The sequence below is a fragment of the Columba livia genome, chromosome Z (genome assembly GCF_036013475.1).
Source record: "Columba livia isolate bColLiv1 breed racing homer chromosome Z, bColLiv1.pat.W.v2, whole genome shotgun sequence".
In the NCBI taxonomy this organism is placed as follows: Eukaryota; Metazoa; Chordata; class Aves; order Columbiformes; family Columbidae; genus Columba; species Columba livia.
The window spans coordinates 35,200,842-35,222,238 of NC_088642.1; the positions used below are offsets into that span (position 1 = coordinate 35,200,842).

The following is a 21,397-nucleotide window of genomic DNA, read 5'->3' on the forward strand; positions in this document are numbered from 1 at the left end:
GTTACACAGGTATTTGAATTTCAAAATCTGGCTTCTCTAAATACAAATGAAGACTTCTAAACTAAATATAACACCAAGAAGATTTAAAAAAAAAAAAAAAAAAAAAAATCCATGTCGCTTATTTCTTTCTGTTTCTTGTCATTTACCCCATGGACACTTCTTTAAAGCGACAGGGGAGAACAGCAGAGGGCATCTGAAATTTTTATGACTTTTCCAAGGTCATGGGTATCATGCAGGTAATTTAATAAACCAGACCAATGGGTTGATGGAAGACAAGGAGTGAATTAATTCCTTGATCATTAAAAAAACTAATCCAGAAAAAACAAGTAACATACACAAGCTTTTTGCTTTCAACAAGCAAACTATCTATCAGAAAATTTAAAAAAAAATACTGGCAGAAATACAGAAAACTGATCACACTGGTAACTGAAAATACATGGAATATGCTAGGTATCAAATTTGGCCACAGGGCGTTGGCAAACATGAAAATGAGCAAACCAAGAATATAAGACTAATAACAATGCAAAAAATATTCCCATTACATACGGAATGCTTCTTCATTATAAATATTTTCCATAGCCTTGATATCCTGATGAAAGTGTATATAATAAATTATTTAAATAACAGTGAATATGTTTGGTATCCAAAGACCTGAAAAACAGGATTATGTACTTGGCTACCTCTGCTGTAAAAATTATGCCCAGTAGTTCATTTCCATCAGAAAGCACCAGAACTCCTACATCACAAGAAGCTCTTAAACATCTCCTGCATGTTTGCCACACTGACATGGGTACAAATGGCTCTTGTGAAAGCAGCTCAGAGAGAAAGCAAGGAGACACCTCCAGTGATTCTAGAACTAGCCCTGTTCCAGCCTCTATCCACCTCCTCCCTCGCTTCTCCAGATTCTCTACTTCTAGAAAACCTTATTTGACAAAATATAGACATACCAAGACATAGATCTGAAGTTTCACTTATGCTGTTTTTAACTGCGCCATAAATATTGTAATTGTCAAAACCCACTCGCCCACCAGTCTGTTGTGTGCCACATTTGTATTCCCTAAAGTAAAACATAAACGCGTAAAATGCAATAATACAGTCCAGACCTTCAAAATGGTTACAGCGCAAAATTAAAAACAGAAGCATGTGTGGATTTCCTACTTTGAGAAATTTGCCATGTCTCAGACATACTTATTTATTACTTCAGAGTTTCTAACAGCGTAAGAATAGTTCAGATGCGTCAACTGTTACAACACACGTTATGAATATCCTTGTTCCCCTTTGTTCACAAGAACTAGAATTAAGACATTCTGCTTCCCAGAAGACAGTGCTTGGGCTCTGTTCCTGAACTTATTGTCAATTGTGGTGTGGCATTTCACTAACATTTTACCTCCAAGTGCATTAGTCTGTTTCAGATTAAAGAATCCTCTTTTCATGTAAAGCTTTTACCAATTTACAAATAGAAATAATATTGAAAACAGTATGTCAGAATTCCAACAGATTTTATTAAAAATTGCATTATTTTAAAAAATGTAATTCCACTACTAATTCACAATTGCCTGCTACTAAGTTGTGACATCTAAAAGGTCTGCTTTGTCTTTAAGAGACAGAGAAAACAAAAATACCCAGATCCCTACTTCAATAAAAGGAATGTGTTTCATTATGATACAGGGTTAATTTTGCATTTCCAAAACTTCTCGTAAGTCTAATCTAAGAATCGAATCAACAAAATAGAGAAGACACCAAGGAGAGGGAGGCGCATATTAAAACGAAACAGTACAATATTTCAGGGCATCATTTTTTTCTTTTAAACAAAGCATAATTTTTTTACAAAATAAGTGAGAAAGGCAACAGTGTTATTATTCCTGCTGTGTTCTGTAACATGCACAATGTTACTTTATCACCAGTGAACACTGTAGGTTAGGATGCAGTTTCATGTGAAATTTGACAAGTGCCTTCCCCTGGCAGAATACCACTGTGAAAGAAATAAAGTGTCTCAGCAAAACCCCTCTTCCAGGATTAGCCTGACAATAGTTAACATTTTGTATTATATAATATGCTTTGTATAAACTTTATCAGTTTTTTAACTATAGCAATATGACATTTTACAAGCACTCTACTGTTCCTTACACCTTTTGAAAAACTAAATGTGAATTCAGTCTAGTAATCGGCTTGTACATTTTGGTTTTACAAACCTTCATCTTCTAACAGATTTAAAAACCAACCATGGGCACTCAAGACAGCAATGCCACAAAAATACAGCCACCCACCGCTTCAGTTTCCCCAGCAAGCCGTCCGCCCAGCTCCTCCGCCCTCCTTCGCCCCCTCCTGCGCGCGTTTGCAGAGGACTGAAAGAAGGAAAAGTGCTTTGGCTGTGCCTGCAAGGGAAACCACATCCACAACATCGCTCATGCGTGACCCGCTGCAGAAGCACATCTGGAACCCCTGGGACTGTGCATCCCAAGGACGGCCCAGCACACCACCCTAATGCCTGCAGACCTCTGCAAAGCTGCGCTCAGCCAGTCATGGACCACAGCTTTATGGTCAGTCCTGTGTCACACACACATCAGCGCGGGTGTAGGTGTAACTAGGTACACAGCTCGTCACACTGATGTAGAGGCAACGTGCAATTTTAGCAGAGAGTCTGTTAAAGAATATTGCAGTTTGTGACTTGCAAAGAGGAGAGGCAAAGCCATACCAAACCAAAATCTTCCATAGCTTTTTCCACAGAGCATTAGCACTGTATTAAAATTAGTATCTAAAGAAAGTATTGCAGAATGACGAGGTCTATCAGTTAACAGTTTAAAACACTGATATGAGGAAATATGGAAGTGCTAGACTAAAATGAAGAGCTACATTTGGCAATAGTCTAAAGGAACATTTTCCAATTGTGGCAAAAATCTCCTGTTTTTAAGTACAGCATAAATGGATCCTGACTGCAAGGAATTTATAAACGCATACCTTATTCAGACACAACACATAAAAAAAAAACCCCACTAACTTCAGACTTTTTTAGGAAAATTAAGCATAAAAGTCAACTATCACAATAATGTACTTTCTTAATGCAGAACACTGCTGATTTTAGAAAAAAGCTGCAGCAAATTAAGTTCAACATTTAAAACATTGAAGCTTTTCAGAGATGCACTGTTAATTAACATATTATCTTCACGTCCCACTCACCTAATCCTACTCTGGAAAATGTGGAGTCAGATTACAGATTCATAGAATAAATAGAAAAAAAAAATTCCTTGAAATGCTATTCTGCTTATTGGTCCTAAACAAGCTCAAATTGCTGGTATTACTCTAAAATAAAAAAAGTAAATAATTATTTAGAGTCACATGAGATCAGAATCCAGGTCCAAACTGTTTGTTTCCTGCACTACAAGTTCTGCCCAGAGTAACTGCAACCACAAATATATGCCCAAATGCTATTTTAATATAAAATAGAGATACCACAAAATCTGCACTCCAGGCACAGAGCTGCTATTGCCTCTGGTCCTTTATCTTGTCTACGATTTTCACCTAATTTCAGTGCTTTCATTCTTGTTAAGGAGATCCTTATCTTGCATGTTTCACATAATTAATTTAATCCCAGGTTTTGCTAACTACAGTAATACTGGTTAATTCCTGACATAGGTCCCAAGTCTGTCAGGTTATGAGCAACTAATTCTTTTCCACTATCTAGTAGAAACTGAGTGATTTTAATGAGAATCCAGTTCACTGAAGAACTCATCTGCAATGCAACACACCACTTTTGTAGATCCCCTGTTAAGTAGCATTTCTAATAAAAATTCACTTGGACAGCTTAACATTATGCCCAGAATGGAAAATGTGACAAACTGACTAGAATCATGTGGTTTTTATAAAGAGCCAAAGCAAATTCAGAACTGTTCAGAAAAGCTACATGCAACTCTTGCCTAGGAAAGAGACTCTTTGATTTGTGGATTTAATGTCTCTGTTTGCTTTTCTCCTCTAGAAGGGTGGTCCCACCTTTGACTCTCTGTGAAACTGGGGCACTCGTGCTTACTTTTCTTGTTTAAACAACACAGAGCCCACTAAACACTAAATTAGTCACGATGTTATTCAGCTTCTTTTTCAGGACTATTCTGCAGAGAAGTCTAGTTAACCTTCATAACTGAAATATCTCCATAACTGCAGAATAATTTAACTTGAAATGGGCCTCAAGAGGTCATCTGGCCCAACCAACACCAACCCCCCTGCTCAAAGAAGGGGTAGCTCTGACAAGTCCAAGTATTTAGAAAATTTTCAACATATAGCTTCCCCAGAAATGCCCACTTCTGACGTCTTACTCAAGGACAATGCTTTTACAGCATGACAATTTAAATACCTTTTAAACTTCCCAGGTACAGAACCACAAACACCATTCCTTCCAAATTTAGTTTAGCCATTTTCAGTGATGTTGTTGATCTTCTTCACTCAACTTGAAAATCTTATTTAAAATTCTAACTGAATACATTTAAATCCTTTCATAATAATCACTACCATCTTAGACAAGAATCTGTGCATTTCAGTTGTGGTTGCCTCAATCACTGTATTCCTTTTTATCTTTTCTGCATAACTTTCTCGTTTTTTGCTTTTTGTATCACTGCACATGTTACAAGCAAGTTCCTTTATTTCTATGATTTCCTCAACTAGCTACACATCAATTATTAGTTGAGAAAACAAAGCGGTAGGCTAATTCCTGCAGCTCAGAGAGGGTTTTGCTTCTCAGCCATTCATTTCCTGCCTCAGTCAATTCCATGCATTCCACGTCACTCTTGATCCTTCAACCAAAACTATTTTATCTTATCTGTTACTAATGTGCACAGTATCTACTCTAAATGCGCTCCATATTGACATTACCACAATTTCCATTCTTCTCCCCCTCCTATTTTCTCCTTCATAATGCATGTCGATTACAGTCAGGTAAGTTTGTTATCGTTCTTATTTCATACCTGTACCTTTTAATTATATGCACTTTGCTTACAAATCAAATTCTTCTTATGGTATTCATTGGTTTATGTCTGGATACAAGAGAAAATTATTTTACAACAGCTACAGTAGTATGAGATAAGCTCACCATCTGTAAAACTTTTATACAGAAAGTTTTTTGAGACTCTGAATTGCTTGGGGTAAAAATTATATTGTTTTAGGGTAGAGCATATGAATGACACAACTAATAACAGGAAAAAAAAAAAACCACAACTAATCAAATAGCACTTCAAACAAACATGTACAAACATTATTACAAAAAAAAAAAAAAGAAAAGCTTAGCTTAGCAATTTCCTGCTTTTTAAATTCATAGGAATTCTTGAAATATTTAATTGTCTCTCCATCTCACTGACTTCATTAACAAGAAATGCAAATGCATCAACCTTAATAAATTCATGCAAGTCACTTTTTTTCTTTCCTCTGAAAACAGTATGTTTTATAAGCTTACAAAAAAATCTTCCTGATTTTTGTATTAGTAGCAATACTAAAGGCACAAACATAGGCATAGGAGAGTGCCATTTTTATCTACATCTGTAAAACAAAAAGCTAGTCTTAAGATATCTGTTCAGATCTGGGAGACGACTGCCATTTCAGAAAGCATCAGCCCAACAGCCATATAAAAGTGTAACAGTTAATAATAGGGCATAGTTTAAAACCGTATTTTCTTTGCTATGTCACATGCTTCCTCATGCTAAAAACTCACAACCACCTGAAAACCACAATCTATTTCATTTTGTGCCAGTGAAATTTCTTTGTAGGGCCCACAGAAAACTTAAGCACTCTTGATTTCTAGAAACTTCCAGGCCATTGGTTTTATTTAATTTTCTAATTCATTTCAGGGATGCATTTTGCAGTGTAGCTCCACAGACATCAGCCCAACTGAGAGAGTGGTGAACTTCATTCACCAGCCGTTCTTCCAACAGAAGAAAACACACGCTGGAGCTTTGTGTGGGTTTAGAGGGAGAATCAACACAATTCTCAACAGCCAAAGGAGGAAGAGGTTTTGTTTTTCTTTGCTTTTATTTAAAACGCTTATCTCTGCAGTCACAGTTTGTTCTACTGCTTTTGTGTTTGCACCGAAGGACACTTGACAACCGTTGACACAGGTATCTGTTCAGATGCAAAGCAGTGCCATTTAAGTTAAGCAACATGAAGGTTTAGAGTCTGTATCGGTAACTTCATGATAAAAACATCTCTACCATGCTAGTAAGAACAGCCAAGGAAATTCAATCCCACTGTGCTGTTCCCGAGAACAGCTGTTCCAGAGGCAACCTTTTCCCCCATCCTGGTCCAGGATTTCCAGACTGATCTCCAGGCTCCATGAAGCCCACAGGCAGAGTAATGGTATTGTAAGCAAAACAAATTTTACTGTCACTCGCAAATCTACAGACCCTCGCTATTTTTTTTTAATTTAAAATTTAAAGCTTAAATTGGATTATTATAACCAAAAAAATGATTGTAAAATCCTTTTGACCACCTCACCCATCTTTCTGCTAGTACATTAGTGTATTCTATCTTAATACTCTCTGGAAGTGTTTTGGGGGTTTGTTTTTTGTTTGGTTGGGTTTTTTTGTTTCCTTTTTATTTTTCTGTTTCCTGTAGAGCATTCATTTAACTGGGGGGGGGATCAGTCACCATCTTCAACAGTATTTTATATGCCACCTTCAGAAGGTGGAGAGTACACAGCTGATTCCCTGTACTAGATCCAAGATGAGACGGAAGCCCAGCCAAGAACTCTCCTTCTCCCCAGTGCATCCGGACAGTGTGCTTTCCAATGTGCTCGAGAGCATCGTCTGCTTGGTGTTTAATAACGGCAAAGCCTGATCTCAGATCAGAATGCTCATAATCAATTAGTGTTTGGGCAAAAAATCCAGGACTTCTAAGAGAACATTTCATTTTTGCTGATTTTTTTACTTTTTACACATTTTAATTCAATTAAACTTGGCAGGGATTTTGTGGGATAAACTAAAAGACACTTTTTTTTAGCCCAAAAGCTTTATTCTTGACATATTCCAAATGGTTTTACACTCAGTAAAGAAGCTAGTGTTCTCTTACCAAAAAGAATAAACAAGAAAACCCTGCATATTTTAATGGAAGTATAAGAATTAGATACAAATTATATAGAAACAGTGACTCCATCGAACTAAATTATTAAAAAACCCCTTTATTTCCACAAAGCCAAAGAATAATTTAATTTTTTCAAGCTCTGAGGTAACATGAGGATATTAACATATTTTGTATATGCACAATGGCACCTGATCCGGGCCTGTTGGCATAACAGCACATTACAGGATCTTTTTTCCAGTGGCAATAATAACCTGCAGTCCTCCACATATTTACACTCTCCCTACCCCTGAGGGTTTTTGTGAAAGAATTAAACACATGCCAATTCCACCTAACTCTAAAAATGGTAAGTGCTTATTTTTACATAAAGACACACACTAAAATAATAGTATTTTAGTTTAGAGCTGAAAAGCTCTTTTCACAGTGTTATAGGCTGACTAATGTTTGGTCCACAAGTCTTATTTATTTTAGTTAAAAAAAAAACAGGTTAATGCTGAAAGCACATGACTGAAGTGCCTTAGAAAACAGTGGGAAAACCAGATTTCTTTCTTTCTGTTGTCTGAAGCCACAGTGCTACAAAAGCCAGTAGTCTCTCAAGTTTGCAAGTTTGACCGTCTTGAAAATAGTCACATTAACGAAAACATATAAGTTACTTCCACAAATTCAAAGCTGGGTTATGTTGGATTGGAATGTTTTGAAAACAAACCATTCTACTGCAAAGAGGGGAAGAAATGGTCTAGAATGAGCCCCACAACCTAACGTCTTACTGCACTACACAATCAGCGAATCAGTGCTGCCTAAGTTACAGAACTGCACCTCTTATGCCCAGTGCTGGCAAATACATTTCATCAGTCTATCCATAAATAACAGATATATTAACTGCCTTCCTTGGGCTTAGATTTTTTTGGTTTGGTTTTGTTTTCTGTTTGTTTTGGCTTGGGGGGGGTGGTGTGTTTTGTGTGGTTTTGGTTTTGTTTGTTGTCTTTGTTTTGTTATATTCTTCATTTGCCTTACTAGTTCTACATATCTTTAAAGGATCTGCTGTTTGTCTGTGGCTCACCCTTGGATCGCATTCCCCCCGTTAAAGATGTGTCAAGGTCTTCTCTTCGAAAAGCAGTAGACACAACAACAAGCATACTCTGTCCTAAACGGGCATAGCAGGCCTCACTCTTCAAGTCAAGGATGGCTCCAAGTTCTTTGTGACTCCCTCAAGGGTACAGAAGCATATAATTGTGGTTTAAAATAATAATTTTAAAGCAACTCCACTAAAAAAAAAAAAAAAAATAAAGGAACTTCAAATTATGCTACACTTGACTTTTCAAGAGCTTTTCAGAATGACTTTTCAGATACCAGGTTGAAAAAAGCACCACGTCATGAGGCATAATGCTTCTCACAGTGCACCACTTCCCTGCATGTTAACCATCCCCAGCCTCACGCAAAAAGATCTCTACAGGTTCAACTCACCTTCAGTTAGCACTCAATGAACAACAATTCCTTGTTCCTCCATTGCTACTAATTGTCTTTACTGTTTCCACCTCCCCATTTTTGTTTCACGCACTCCTGCTCTGTGTCACACACACCATTCCCAGACATCACTGTGCCAGTTTACCCGAGCTACAGTACCCTTGGCACATCAACACGCTCCAACAGAGAAGCTCCTTAGCGTTGCACAGAAGCAACAATTAAAAAAAATACTAGTTACACGAACACAGCATTTGAAAATGTGGATTAGAACTTCTTAGACATAACACCAGCCTCAGGAATTCTGTCCGACTTTGACGGCAACTCTGCTGTTTGAAGTACTTCAAAGATACTTAGGAATCCATAGCCTTTCTTCGATAGGAGCACAGTGTGCTTGTTCCTATGAAGATGGGAAGACAGAACACTGGAACAGGCTGCCCAGGGAGGTTGTGGAGCCTCCTACTCTGGACACATTCAAAACCCGCCTGGACATATTTCTGCGTAACCTCATCTAGGTGTTCCTGCTCCAGCAGGGGGACTGGACTGGATGATCTTTAGAGGTCCCTTCCAATCCCTAACATTCTGTGATTCTGTGAAGAAGCAATGGGGATGTGAAGAGGCAAAGTGACCTAGAAATGACATGAAAAAACAGCTTAGGAATTCTGTTTCTCTGCTGTCGCGAGGATTTTCCTGAATCTACAGGCACCTTTCTTCCTGTTTCTAAACTGCATTTTCAAAGGAACCTTCTTCTCCTGAGTACTCTAAGATTTTCTAATAAAAGGCATTTCCTTTCCAGCAATGACTTCAGGTATTTGCAGGCAGCATTTGTAATTTGTTCTGGAACAATGACATGATTTGTTTTCAAGTGTGCATGGTTAGATTTTGAAATTCCATTATTTAGTATTCAGAATAGGAGAAGACGAAAGACAACAAATTTGAACTCCTCTGTGCAGTTAATGAATTCTGTACTCAGTTCCAGGCTGCAAAACCCTCCAAGACTACTAGGTATGACTGCATTTCTGGTGTGAAGTCACCGGTGGGCAGCCCCCCAAAGTATGGTGTGAGCTCTTCTCCAGAAAGTTTCAGCCTACCACTCTCCTATGCCAATGCAGTGGATAATACATTTCTCCACCTCATGAAGGAGACAAGTGCACCCTTCAGTGCTTAAGTACCTAAATAAAAGAAATACATGCCAACCAGAGCTGCCTACAAACCTGCTCCTTGACAAATTGTTTTGTTGTCAAATTCCCAATCTTCTAACAAGATTTATTCCCAAGCATAAGCATCTCCCAACTCCTCGTATGTGTTGATGTTGGAAAAGAGGATGGAAAAATAATCTATTATTTCCAGCCTTCTTTAAAACTCTGCTGTCTGCCTTATGCACCAGAGTCATCAAAAAAGCCTTGAATCAGGTTATTACTGAAAAAGTCAGTGCCTAATCCTGATGTTGTTGAGGAAGAAAAGCATTTACAAACATCACTTACAAAGCATTCTCGTAACATTCTGATTACATGCACAGCAGAAATTATCACTGAGAAAGCTATAAATTCACCAAGAAGGCATCACAGTGCCATTTTCTCTTCCATCTGACCCCCTGGCGTGGTTCCATCCCATGGGCTTGCTGGACAACTTAGTTACTATTACATATATGCAAGTTCAAAAATGTTGCTCAAGGGGTCAGAACAAGAAGTCACTTCTCCTTACATATAAATTTCAAGCTAGACAAGCAATTTTCATTAGCTTTGGCTCTATGTTTATTTTTGTACTGTCCTTCCACTACTACAAGGTTTCAGAATGTATTCTTAGTAACAGGATCTGTCTCGATGCGGAAGAAAAAGTATTTTCCTTTCCCCCTTGAAATCTCTTTCTATTACTGCCTTGCCAGTGAGTATGCATTCCTAGAAATATGTATTTGTTATTTCATTAGTAGGGATTTTATATAATCATACTGAACAAGATTTCCCTGGGGCTGTAGGCCATGTTGTGGATTGTGGTTTTCCTGTAAAAGAAGTGGAATTTTGTGTATTTTAGTCTCTGAAAAGGTCAGTTGTCATAACAGCTTTTAAAGTTTTCTAAATGTTCATAGAAAGCCAAGCGGCACAAATTTAGATGCCACACACTTCCAGACTCCTGTCATTTGTAAATAGGAAGCACAATGAGTGAAAATTGCCACCCTTGCATACAACTGAGGTGATGACCTACCCTCTTCCACCTGAAGCATGACTGGAAAGGGTGTCACAGCATTGTTACTGACACCTGTTCAATGTCAAATGCATAGCATTGATACTGTTTGACAGTATGTACTGTATATTTATCACCTCAAGCAGGACAGATGTTAGCAACACAGGAGATGCTTACTTTGTACTCTTTCAAGAGTATACATCTTACTTCCCCAGGAAGCCAGATTCGGCTATTTCATTAGTTTGCACATTTGAAAACAAACAAACAAACTAACTAAAACAAAACAAACAAACAAAAAAAAACCCACAAGACCAAACAGCAAAAGTAACAGGAAAGTAAGGCCAGACGTTCTGCAAAGCAGACAGAAAATACAGATCAATCCAATTGCTTTTAAATTCAAAAACATGCTATTAACCCAGCCTGGTAGGAAACTCATTATCATCAAGAGGATTACTTTTCCTTAACAGTACCGTTTTGTACCAAAACTCACAAAAAATGTGTTTAAGGAACTGATAGAGGAAAAGCAGAGCATAGGGGAGAATGAAAATTATGGTGAACACAAATGTGAACTGATTGCAAATGAAGAAGCACGGACTTCTTCTATACCACTCTGAGCAGACCTGGTGACATGCTTGTCACATAAAATACCTAATTAGTTTGTAACAGTCTAAGTAATACAGAGCCGCTGGCAAGTTATCAACCAAGAGGGTAACTGGATATCATTCTCCTCACCATAATGTTTTCTAAAGGTACATGAGATAAAAGTGAGGTGCAACCTGCAGGGTCCAGTTCTGGACTCCCCAGCTCAAGAAAAACAAGGAACTACTGGAGAGAATCCAGTGAAGTACTACAAAGATGATTAGTGGACCGGAGGATCTTTCTTATGAAGGAAGGCTGAGAGAGCTGGGTCTGTTCAGCATGGAGAAGGCTGAGAGAGGATCTTATCAATGGTGATAAATATTTAGGGATGGCTGTAAAGAGGATGGGACCAGACTCTTCTCCATGGTGCCCAGTGAAAGGATAAGGGGCAACAAGAACAAACCAAAACACAGGAAATTCCATCTGAATATGAGGACAATCTTCTTTACTTCGAGGGTGCCAGAGCCCTGGAACAGGCTGCCCAGAGAGGCTGTGGAGTCCCCTTTTCTGGAGACATCCAAAATCTACCTGGACGCATTCCTGTGCGATCTGCTCTGGGTGAACCTGCTTCAGCAGGTAGGTTGGACTAGATGATCTCCAGAGACCCCTTCCAACCTCATCCATTCTGGCTGGTCCTTGCCACCATTTTGCCCCCAGAAAGCCTCTTTAATCCATTTGGCCCATCTTCTTTTTTGCACTTCAGAAACTTAAAAAGGCAAAATCATACATGTTAAATGGTGTTTATTTTCACCTCTCCTCTCTATTAAAAATGACATCTTCCAGCACCTAAGGGCAGTGAAACACATTTTTAAAACCATGTAATTATACTCAGGCTTGCAAAGAAATGCTTACAAATATGCAACGGAGTTCTATAATTTTAAATATTAATTCCAGCCTGAACAAGACAGATTATTTTACAGAACTTAGTGTTAGGACTGCCTTAGAAATGTCCATGTCTTAACTGGATTTGACATTGAAGCTGCCCTTATTTTGCCAGGACATAGAGCATAACTATATTTGCAAGGAAAAACAATTAATATTCAGCCTAAATAGGCAAAAGAAAAAACTTTATAAATATAAGAACTTGAATAGCTGTGTCTACTGCAACTGAAGATCAAGTGATTTGATTCTGCAGAGAGAAAAAGACAAAACCAGAGATTGATTAAAATTACCCATCGTATGTGCACAAAGACATAACACGGCAAAAGTTATTTATGCAACATGACGCTCAGCAAGAAAACAAATACCTCAAATATAATGGTACTTCTAAAATTCATCAATTTTGCTCATAAAAACCTGCCCTACAGCAATAATTAAGCAAAATGGATTGCAAATACTACATTTTGCAAATCAGAAATTATCTATAGTGGACTTCTAGTCTACAAGATTTCTTATGAAGATAACAAGGACTTATCACAGGAGAAGAACGAGATCAAAGTGTCTGACTTGGGTTAAAATACGTCACCCTGCAGCTAGGCTTTTCAGGAGATGCACAGGGAATCAACATATATAAGACATTCACAGGCTGAGTGGCTACTCCTTGCCTCTTACACCCTCCTGCCCATCCTCCCTTCCTTTTGGAGTATCTTTCACATAATTTAAACAGCAACATAATATCACATTTTCCAAGATAATCCATCTACGTAACTTTTAAAGGTGAAAAATATACAACTCGGGACAAAACAATAAAGTACACCTTAGAAAGAAGTTCAATAAGTTTGTGTGGGTATGCTTTTTTGTGCACTTACAAAAGGCAGATGAAATATTGGGGAAAACAAGGAAACAGAACTCCTGCCTATACTCCTCAGTAGGTCAAGATCAATGACATCAGCATCATTATTTACTCTATGAAGAAAATTGAATAAAATTTATGCATATTACTAAAGAACTGCTTAGGCTGGACAGTAAGAACCCATTTCATTGGCATTTGTATTAGATTGTTTTTCTGTTCCTGTTTCTGAGTTCCATTTCAATCCATGCCGATCGCGGAGCCTGCTGAGCAGTGTTTCAGTAAACAGTACTGTTTAACACAGGAATGGAAGGCAGAAAGATTCCTCTATTTTCTGCCCACCCTGCCATAGCTGCAGAAGTAAAATGCAGTGGTAAGAAATTTTAACCAACTACAGTAAGCCTGGAAATAAATAGGAAATTATATAGACAACAGGTGGAGAACTGCAGTCAGCCTAAGCAGGTGTGGACATCATAGTGTTTCTCTTCTACAAGCCTGTTATCTAATCACCTTTTCTGTTTTGGTTTGGTTGTGGTTGTTTTTTGTTTGGTTGCTTGGTTTGGTTTTGGTTTTTTTGGGGGAGAGGGGTTGGTTTTGCTTGTTTGTTTTGTGGGGTTTTTTGTGGTTTTGTTTAAGCTTACAGCTTTGAACACCCCAGACTGTTCTTTCTGGATACCCCAAGCAAAGTCACTAACCTTTTTCAAGTGACTCCAAAATTGCATTTCTATGGTGCAGCTAGAAAAGTTAGAGGTATTTATAGGCAACTTCACAACTTCCATTAAAACACTGTAGACACATTTAGATCTTACTTTTAATTCCCTCTTTTTTATATTTTGCTTCTCTCTGGCTAAAGGTCTCCTCATATACACAGAGTGCCTCCAACACAGCATGCGCTACCAGAGGACAAGGCATGAAGAAGAGGACACCTCCTCCATTCCCACCCAAGAAGTGAACAGCAAAGCACAAACTGTTCCCAAGGTATCGCTATCGTAATGAAGAGCAAGGCAACTGCTTCTGAAATGTCAGTAAAAATGAAAAACGGGCAGTAATCATGATTGTAGAACACAATCCTAACTCTTCCAACGACCCCTACAGGGTATCCCTTACATGGAAACCAGCAACAGGAAAATAAAACACAGCTGGGTCTTAAAGATGTAAAGTATTTTGAAGTACAAGTCTACTGAGAAAAAGCACACAAATTTTTTTTTAAATTCCACATCTCTCAACAACTTTTTTCATTTAGAACCCCTAAAAGGAAAAATGAAAGATTAATAGATACCAAAACTTTCCACAAGTGTCCCCAGGTTGCAGCTGCTGAGCACTAACAAGTTCACCATTTTACAGATGGAAGAACTGAGAAGCTGAAGATGAAAAACTGAGCAGCACTACCAGTGGTACTCAGAAAATGCACAGACACATGTTTATAGGCAGTTCTGCACAGCTTCCCCAAGATCAAGGCTTTCATACATAAAAACTTAACCTCCTACTTTTACAAAGAACATATTCCAACTCGTCTCTGCTTGCTACTAATTGTCAAATAATGCAAGAGGCAGCCACTCCTACCTGATTTAAACACCAGAAAATACTACTGACTTGATATATCTAAAGGCCTTATGACCCTCTGAATTTTGACCTTCTAACATTCAGGACAGATTTTATGTATCTATAAATGGAAAAATTACCTGGTTTTAAACATCCACATTAGAAAGCTGCTGACTGAGAGATTATATGTTGTCTTCCTCTGCCCTCACCCCCAATCCTCAAAGGCAGCAGTCAACCTCATTGTAACAGAGAACACATGCAGAAGAGTTATGTTGGTAAGACTGAGCCTTGCTGTTAAAGTTCAACTTTTATGATCACACCCATTTCATCTCACCCACACTCATCTCACCCATTTCTTACTCTACCTTATCTTTCTACCTTAGAGCCAGGAAGAAACAGACATGGGTGAGATGCCAATTTTTAACACATTTGTGAAGGGACCCACAGAGCTTGTGGCCTAAGTAGAAGCGAGGGGATTGACACTGCCAGGAAGGACTGCAAAAGCATAGCAAAAGTACTGAAAAAAATGGGCTTATTTTCCATTGCTACACACAAATGAAGACAATGTTTCATTTGCAAAAACACTGCAGAGTTTGAGAAAAACAGGCAAGAAATTATATAGATGTCTGAGAATTTGCAATTAATCTCATGAATGTTTTTTATCTGAAAAGACTGAAGGACCAAGCCTACAAAACCAGTTTGAGGCAAACAGGAAATAAATTTTGTAAGAAAAAAGATCTTTGTGTTTTTCAAATGCCATCAGGGCCTCAAAGTTTAACTCTGCCTGGCAATGAAACAGGCTATCAAGTTTAAACTTAAAAATTTTCAGCTACTTTTCTGCTGTTTATTTAGACTGAAAATGGTAAAGTTTCACATTATGGACAATTTAATATACTTCTGTACCAAGCAAGAGTTTCAGTGCTAACTACAGGCTTGAGGTTGCCCAAGCCTGCAACCAACTATACGTGGCCAACTGGGGTAGTTTTCTTCTTAAATTCCGTAACACAAAGACAGATGGACAAAGCTGTTACGAGTGTTTTAGTGGGAACAGAGCATGTGCAGAGGCTGTAGCCAGTTACAGAGTTTGTAAATCAATGTCTAATAGATTGTATTCATAAATTGTGTATATAGCCAGCTGAAACACAAGCATCCTGTAAAGAGATCCCTGTAAAGAGATCCTGACTATAAGCTGGGTAATTAAATAATGTAAGATCACAAATGGAGACAGATAATTAACTATACCCTGCAGTACAATTGCCAAAGGTGAGCGCATACTCCTAGAGTCACACCATCTGGTAAATGGTTTCTAAGTAAAATGTCAAACTTACAGGACATGGTTTATTCTGCCATCTATTTCTACGTTTGTAAGAAAACAAGAGTCTTCTCAGCATCTTGAAATTCTGGACTGCACCTTTATTTTTTCCTCTAATTAAGTGGATTTAATCAGAGAAAACATATATGATAGATCAAAACCAGTCTAATGTAAGAACTGCTGTGCATTGCAAGTCCGGAATTTCTGGCTCTCATTGTTGACCAATGAAATTTCTGACGGCTTTCTGTAGCAATGTGACAACCTGGAAGCAAATTATAAATTTCAGGCTCATTTTTCTGAGGTGTTCCACACACTGAAGATGACGAGTCGTTCTTTACTACAGCTCCTACAAATATGAGGAATTTTCTCAATATTCTAAAACCTCCTCTCAGGGAAGTTTCTGCTTTCCTATCAGCAGCAATATTTACTAGATTTTACTTCTCAGAACAAAATTCGTTTCATAATGTACCTTGCCAAAAGCAGCAACCTTGTTTGTCTACAGAAATTCAGAAAGACCTTGAACCATGACTGTGTTGTCTGAGCTTATCCAGGCCTCCAACCACCTCTTCTAAATAAGAACGAAATAATAAGAGATAAATAAATAAAGAGATAAATAAATAAGAACAAAAAAAACCTTTTCTCTCAATCACATCCTTAAACCTTTTTGCATTCATTTAAGGCCTGTCCTACTTATTTTTGCAATTGCTAGAGACTTACAAATCTGCTTGATGAAAAGACTAAACTCTGTTCAAGGGTGTACATGTAAGGTTGTTTGTGTTCCGGGAAGGAAAAGCGTGATGTCCTCATTGGAAAAGAAATGGTTGAGAGGTAGCTGATGAAAGTGAGAAGCAATTCAAAATTGTTTAGTCTTTGCACCTCATCACAGTTCCTCCAGCATGTCTTTCAATTGTCCTCTTTTTTCGAGGCACTACAGATACAAATTACTCCTCTATTTAAAAACAAAAACACAACACACTGGCATCTAAATGCATCACCCCAAAAGCTGAGAACTGAGAAGGCAAATGAAGGGGGTACATCATGGTACCTCTCTGGCATAGGAACATAACACTAACATCCACCAACTCTTACTGTTACTCCAATTCAAATATGTGACTTATTTTCAGAGGGAAGCAAAGGGCTAAACTGAAGGGGCAGGGGAAGCACCACTATCTCCTTAAATATCTGTCTACGTGCAGGTCCTGCCTGCATGCCACACAGGCTGCACAGAATCTACAGCCTGAATCCAATTACTGATTCATCTAGCTCTGCTAGAAGAAAAGCTCTGTTTCTCATACACTCTGCTTTGCTGTTAAAGATGGGGAAAGTATTCACAATGGCAAACTCAGGAAGCAGAACGGCATGCTTACTGAAGTAAGCAGAGCAAAATCTCCAAGGTCTAGATTTGTTCACAGTCCAGAAATCTATAGAAACACTGTAAAAACTAGGAGGACAAATAAAGCAAACCATGTCCTGTTTTTTTTTAGCAAGTAAAAAATAATCATTTAAGATTTCCAGACTTATTTGCTCTGTAGAATGATGAATATGTATTACCATCTTAGTTTCTAATGAAGTCAGACCTAAGTTTGATTTTGAATGATGTGCTGCAGAAAAAAAAAAGTTTAAAATATTTCCATCGTTCTATTCCCCTTTCGAAGCACCTAGAAGTTACGGGAAATGAAATAAAAGGAAATAAATTAAAATTAGTATAGTTACATTTTAATACTATCTGTCTTCTGTCAGAAGTATTACATTGGGAGATTTAACAAAACAGCACATTTATCAGTTATTTTTTGTCTTGCATTTGCGGACAAAACCCTGTAACAAAATTCTTCAGATACATCTATAAAGAAGGAACAAAAACCCAAAGTATTGAATTATCACAAGGAATGCATACATAGCATTCACATCGAAAAATAAATAAATAAATAAGAGCTCCCTCAAGAAGCCCTTAGTGGGCAAGATAAAGAATACAATCGTAGATGAAATAAAGAGAGGGAAAGGCAAGAAAAGAGCAAAGCTTTCCACAGGAAAAACTGTAATTAGATAACTCAATCTAATGAAATCTGTGGAATGGATTTACAGAAAAAAATGGATTATTATCAAAAGACAACACTAGGCAAAAATAGTTTATTTATCCTAAAGATTTTCAAGAATAAATGTTAACTACAGATGCATAAAAATACACAATAATAATACCTATATTGTAATGTACCTTACAGGATCTTCCTAATGAAGAGGCATAGCAGAAACTCTTTAAGAATATACTCCTCCTCTGTGAAGATATTCAGTACCAGTGATGTGACATTTCTGAAGCCCTCAAACATTTTCTACAGTCTTTACTACATTTTTTTTTTTTATATGTGGCTTCTATGGTTATAGAAAATGATCACAGTTGCTTAGAAAGCTCTGGACTAGATGGTCTAAGGAATTACTACTGTTAACAGCGGGAAAGAATGTGCAAGTGTGTGTCTATGTGGATAACTATTAAATAAATTACTGAAGGAAACAGATATTAAATAAAGAGAGTACTTTTTGAGATCAAGCTTTGTTTGCAAATCAAAATCATAATTAGCAGATTGTTAATTTGTGCTCCCTCTACTGGTTAATTCACCCTATAGTCACAAAAATAATAATGCTCTGTAAAAAATTCCCAGGTTGTTGTGTTGCCACTCAACAGCCCCAAAAAAATCTGAAACCAAATAGCATTATTAAATACACAGCCAATATCTTACACATCAGTTCTAAATGTCACCTTAGCTCATTAAAATGTCAGCATGGAAGCAAAACAATCCTGCAGTTCAAAAATATGTTTCCTACAATACTAGCTTGGTTTGTGTGCCTAGTTCATAGAAATTCCACTTCCCTCAGATTTAGAAATGCAATTAAACATTTCAAATTCTGAATCACTATAAGAAACCACTGTTAATTGGATTTCTAATTGAAAGCTCCCTATTTTGTCCTCCTCATACACAACAGCATCAGTGACTGAGCTGTGGAGCAGCCCAGATGACAGGACGGCTGGGGCTGGAAGGCTGGGGCTGGCAGCCCCGCTCACCACAGGGTGACCCCGCGCTTCTGTCACGATGCTCAGGGGTTTGTCCCCTTGACTCCTGAGTATCTCCAAGGCTGGCACCTCTGTGACCTCTCCTGATAACTCATAAGCCTAATTAACTGCCCCCATGGTGAAAAACTTTAACATGGCATATGTGAAATATTTGTTGGATGCAAACCAAGCATAATTCGAAGTCTGAGTATAAGCAAATGAGAAAATTGTAATGAAACCCAGGAAAAAAAAAGACTTTACCAAAAATGATGTGATCTGATCCCAAATTACTACTAGTCAAAAGCAGCATATTTCCTGGGCAATGCAAATGTCACCAGCAGCTCGAATCACCTGAAAGAACCAAAGATCGCCTCACTTTTGAATTTTGATGGTATAATACCTATGGGACTCTGCATTTCATCTGAAGCTGACAAAATACACTCTATAAATATTTATATAGAATACAGCAGATCCTCTGACTCTTCTAATTTCATGAAGCACAAATAACATTCATATACCCACACATTTTCTGATTACCTCTCCCAGAGAGATAATTTAAATATTACTTTTAAATGTCAGCTTCTGACAATGAACTGTTTAAAAGATCTTTAAGTGAAGTGAGTTGTAGTAAACATTAATGTATTAGTACAATTTCTTTTAGTTCGAAAAAGTGGAAACAATGGCCAATTTCATTTACCTTGCTTGGTAAGGGGTTTTCTATTAACAGACATAAGATATGCGGATGAGCAAGACAAACTTCTATTATTACATACATATTAGAAATGTAAACATGTAACACCTCGCATAACATCTGACTTTTAGAATTTATTCTGAGTATTCTCAGAAGAGCAAAGAGGCAGTGTGACAAACAGCACTACTGCCCCCTAATGAAACAGCTCACAAAAGCTCCTCTGTAACAGCATTTCAGGTCTTTCCTGAAAAAATTCAAGCTAAATACATGAACCATAAGGAAACAAAACAAAAAGTTTTATAAGAAATGAAGACAATCATTAAGAACATACATGCTAAATTCATGACAGACCTCTGTGCAAAAGGCACACACATTCGGGGAAGGAAAAAGAGAAGTATGTAGTATCTAGGATTTTCAGATGACTTAATACAAAAAGATCATGCAAAATACAGAATAAAAATTATGCTCCAACACTTTTGTCAATATATAAGCAGATATTAGCCAATCCTAAACCTATTCTATACTAGATGTAATAAATTCAGAAAAAAACCCTGTCATTATCTTCACACCAACCCAGGGTTTTAAATGTTAGTGTCTGTTGTGTGAGAATATCAGTATGTTTTTCTTGTAGCACTGTTCTAGCTAAAAGCTAGTTGTAAATCTATTCTAGGCTTGTAATTATTGCAAAATAATTCTGATCTTGGTATCTAATTATACCAACAAAAAGAAACAGAGATAAAAATATTCTAAAAATCTACTTGCTGAATTCTATTTGTAAACGAAAGACACAAATTTTCTGTGTCATGTGAAAGTGACTTTTTTTTTTTCCCCTAATTTTTTAAAAATTGTTTTTCCACAGAACTGAATCTGTATGCAGTGCTGCCCAATGCAGCTTGGACATAAAATATTGTCTAGTTCCTCTATTTGCATTACAAAAATACAGATTGCAGTGCACTGCTGAAAAAAATACAACTACCACAGGTCCTGGTGAGAAGCATAAACCTACGCTTTTCTATTTTACTATAAATTAGAAAATCCACACACATTAGTAAAATTACTGTGATTTAAATGCAATACTGAAGCAGAAGTGAATTCTGATTTTTCCCCTCAAGTCTTTTATACCAACTTTTTCATAGATGAATATTCTGACAGACACCACAGAAGTAAAGACTCCAATTTCTATTAGCAAGATAAGGTAAAAAGTAATTCATGTGTTTAATTTAAAACATGCTAGCTAACAGAGGACACAGATTTTATGGATAAAAAATTATGCTTATTGAACATAATGGAACTTAAGACTTTACCACAAAACCTCCAAATATTTGCTTTCTGTGGCCTCACATACTATGCCATCATTCATATAAATACATCATTAGCACAGACGGTTTACAAGTGATCAGTAATATCTTACACAACTACACATGGCAGAAGGCTGCAAGCTACTAGGCATTAAAAGTATAAGTACGAATCACATGCTATGTGAACGAAATTAATTATCTACAAAGATATTTTAGAGACCTAAAATAACCATATTCCATGATATTTCTGTTACGTTACGGCCCAAAGAGGTGGTAACACAGCTCTCAGTCTACCTAATAGATATGCTATTACATCAGTACGTCACATTTCTAAGTGATTACTACAATTTCATTAAACATAGAAATGATAACTCTGGCAAGACAAGCAACTACCAACAGTTCCAACTTGTGCCTCCAAACTTTGAGCATAAGGCCATCACCACAACTC

At 37.4% G+C, this 21,397-nt stretch overlaps 1 protein-coding gene across 6 annotated transcripts in view; it reads right to left on the reverse strand.

The window, feature by feature from the left end:
- The window catches only part of COMMD10 (COMM domain containing 10), a 110,200-nt gene that overhangs the window by 67,217 nt on the left and 21,586 nt on the right, over positions 1 to 21,397 (reverse strand). For 2 of the 6 annotated variants that reach the window (XM_065045363.1, XM_065045360.1), the window contains one exon: positions 2,268 to 2,345. The exons of 2 other annotated variants lie outside the window; for them this stretch is intronic. In XM_065045363.1, coding sequence (XP_064901435.1) covers positions 2,268 to 2,345 — 78 coding nt within the window. Of the gene's footprint in view, positions 1 to 2,267; positions 2,346 to 12,058; positions 12,464 to 19,221; positions 19,312 to 21,397 lie in introns of those variants that run through there. 2 more of the 6 variants (XR_010468839.1, XM_065045364.1) reach the window with 2 other exon arrangements.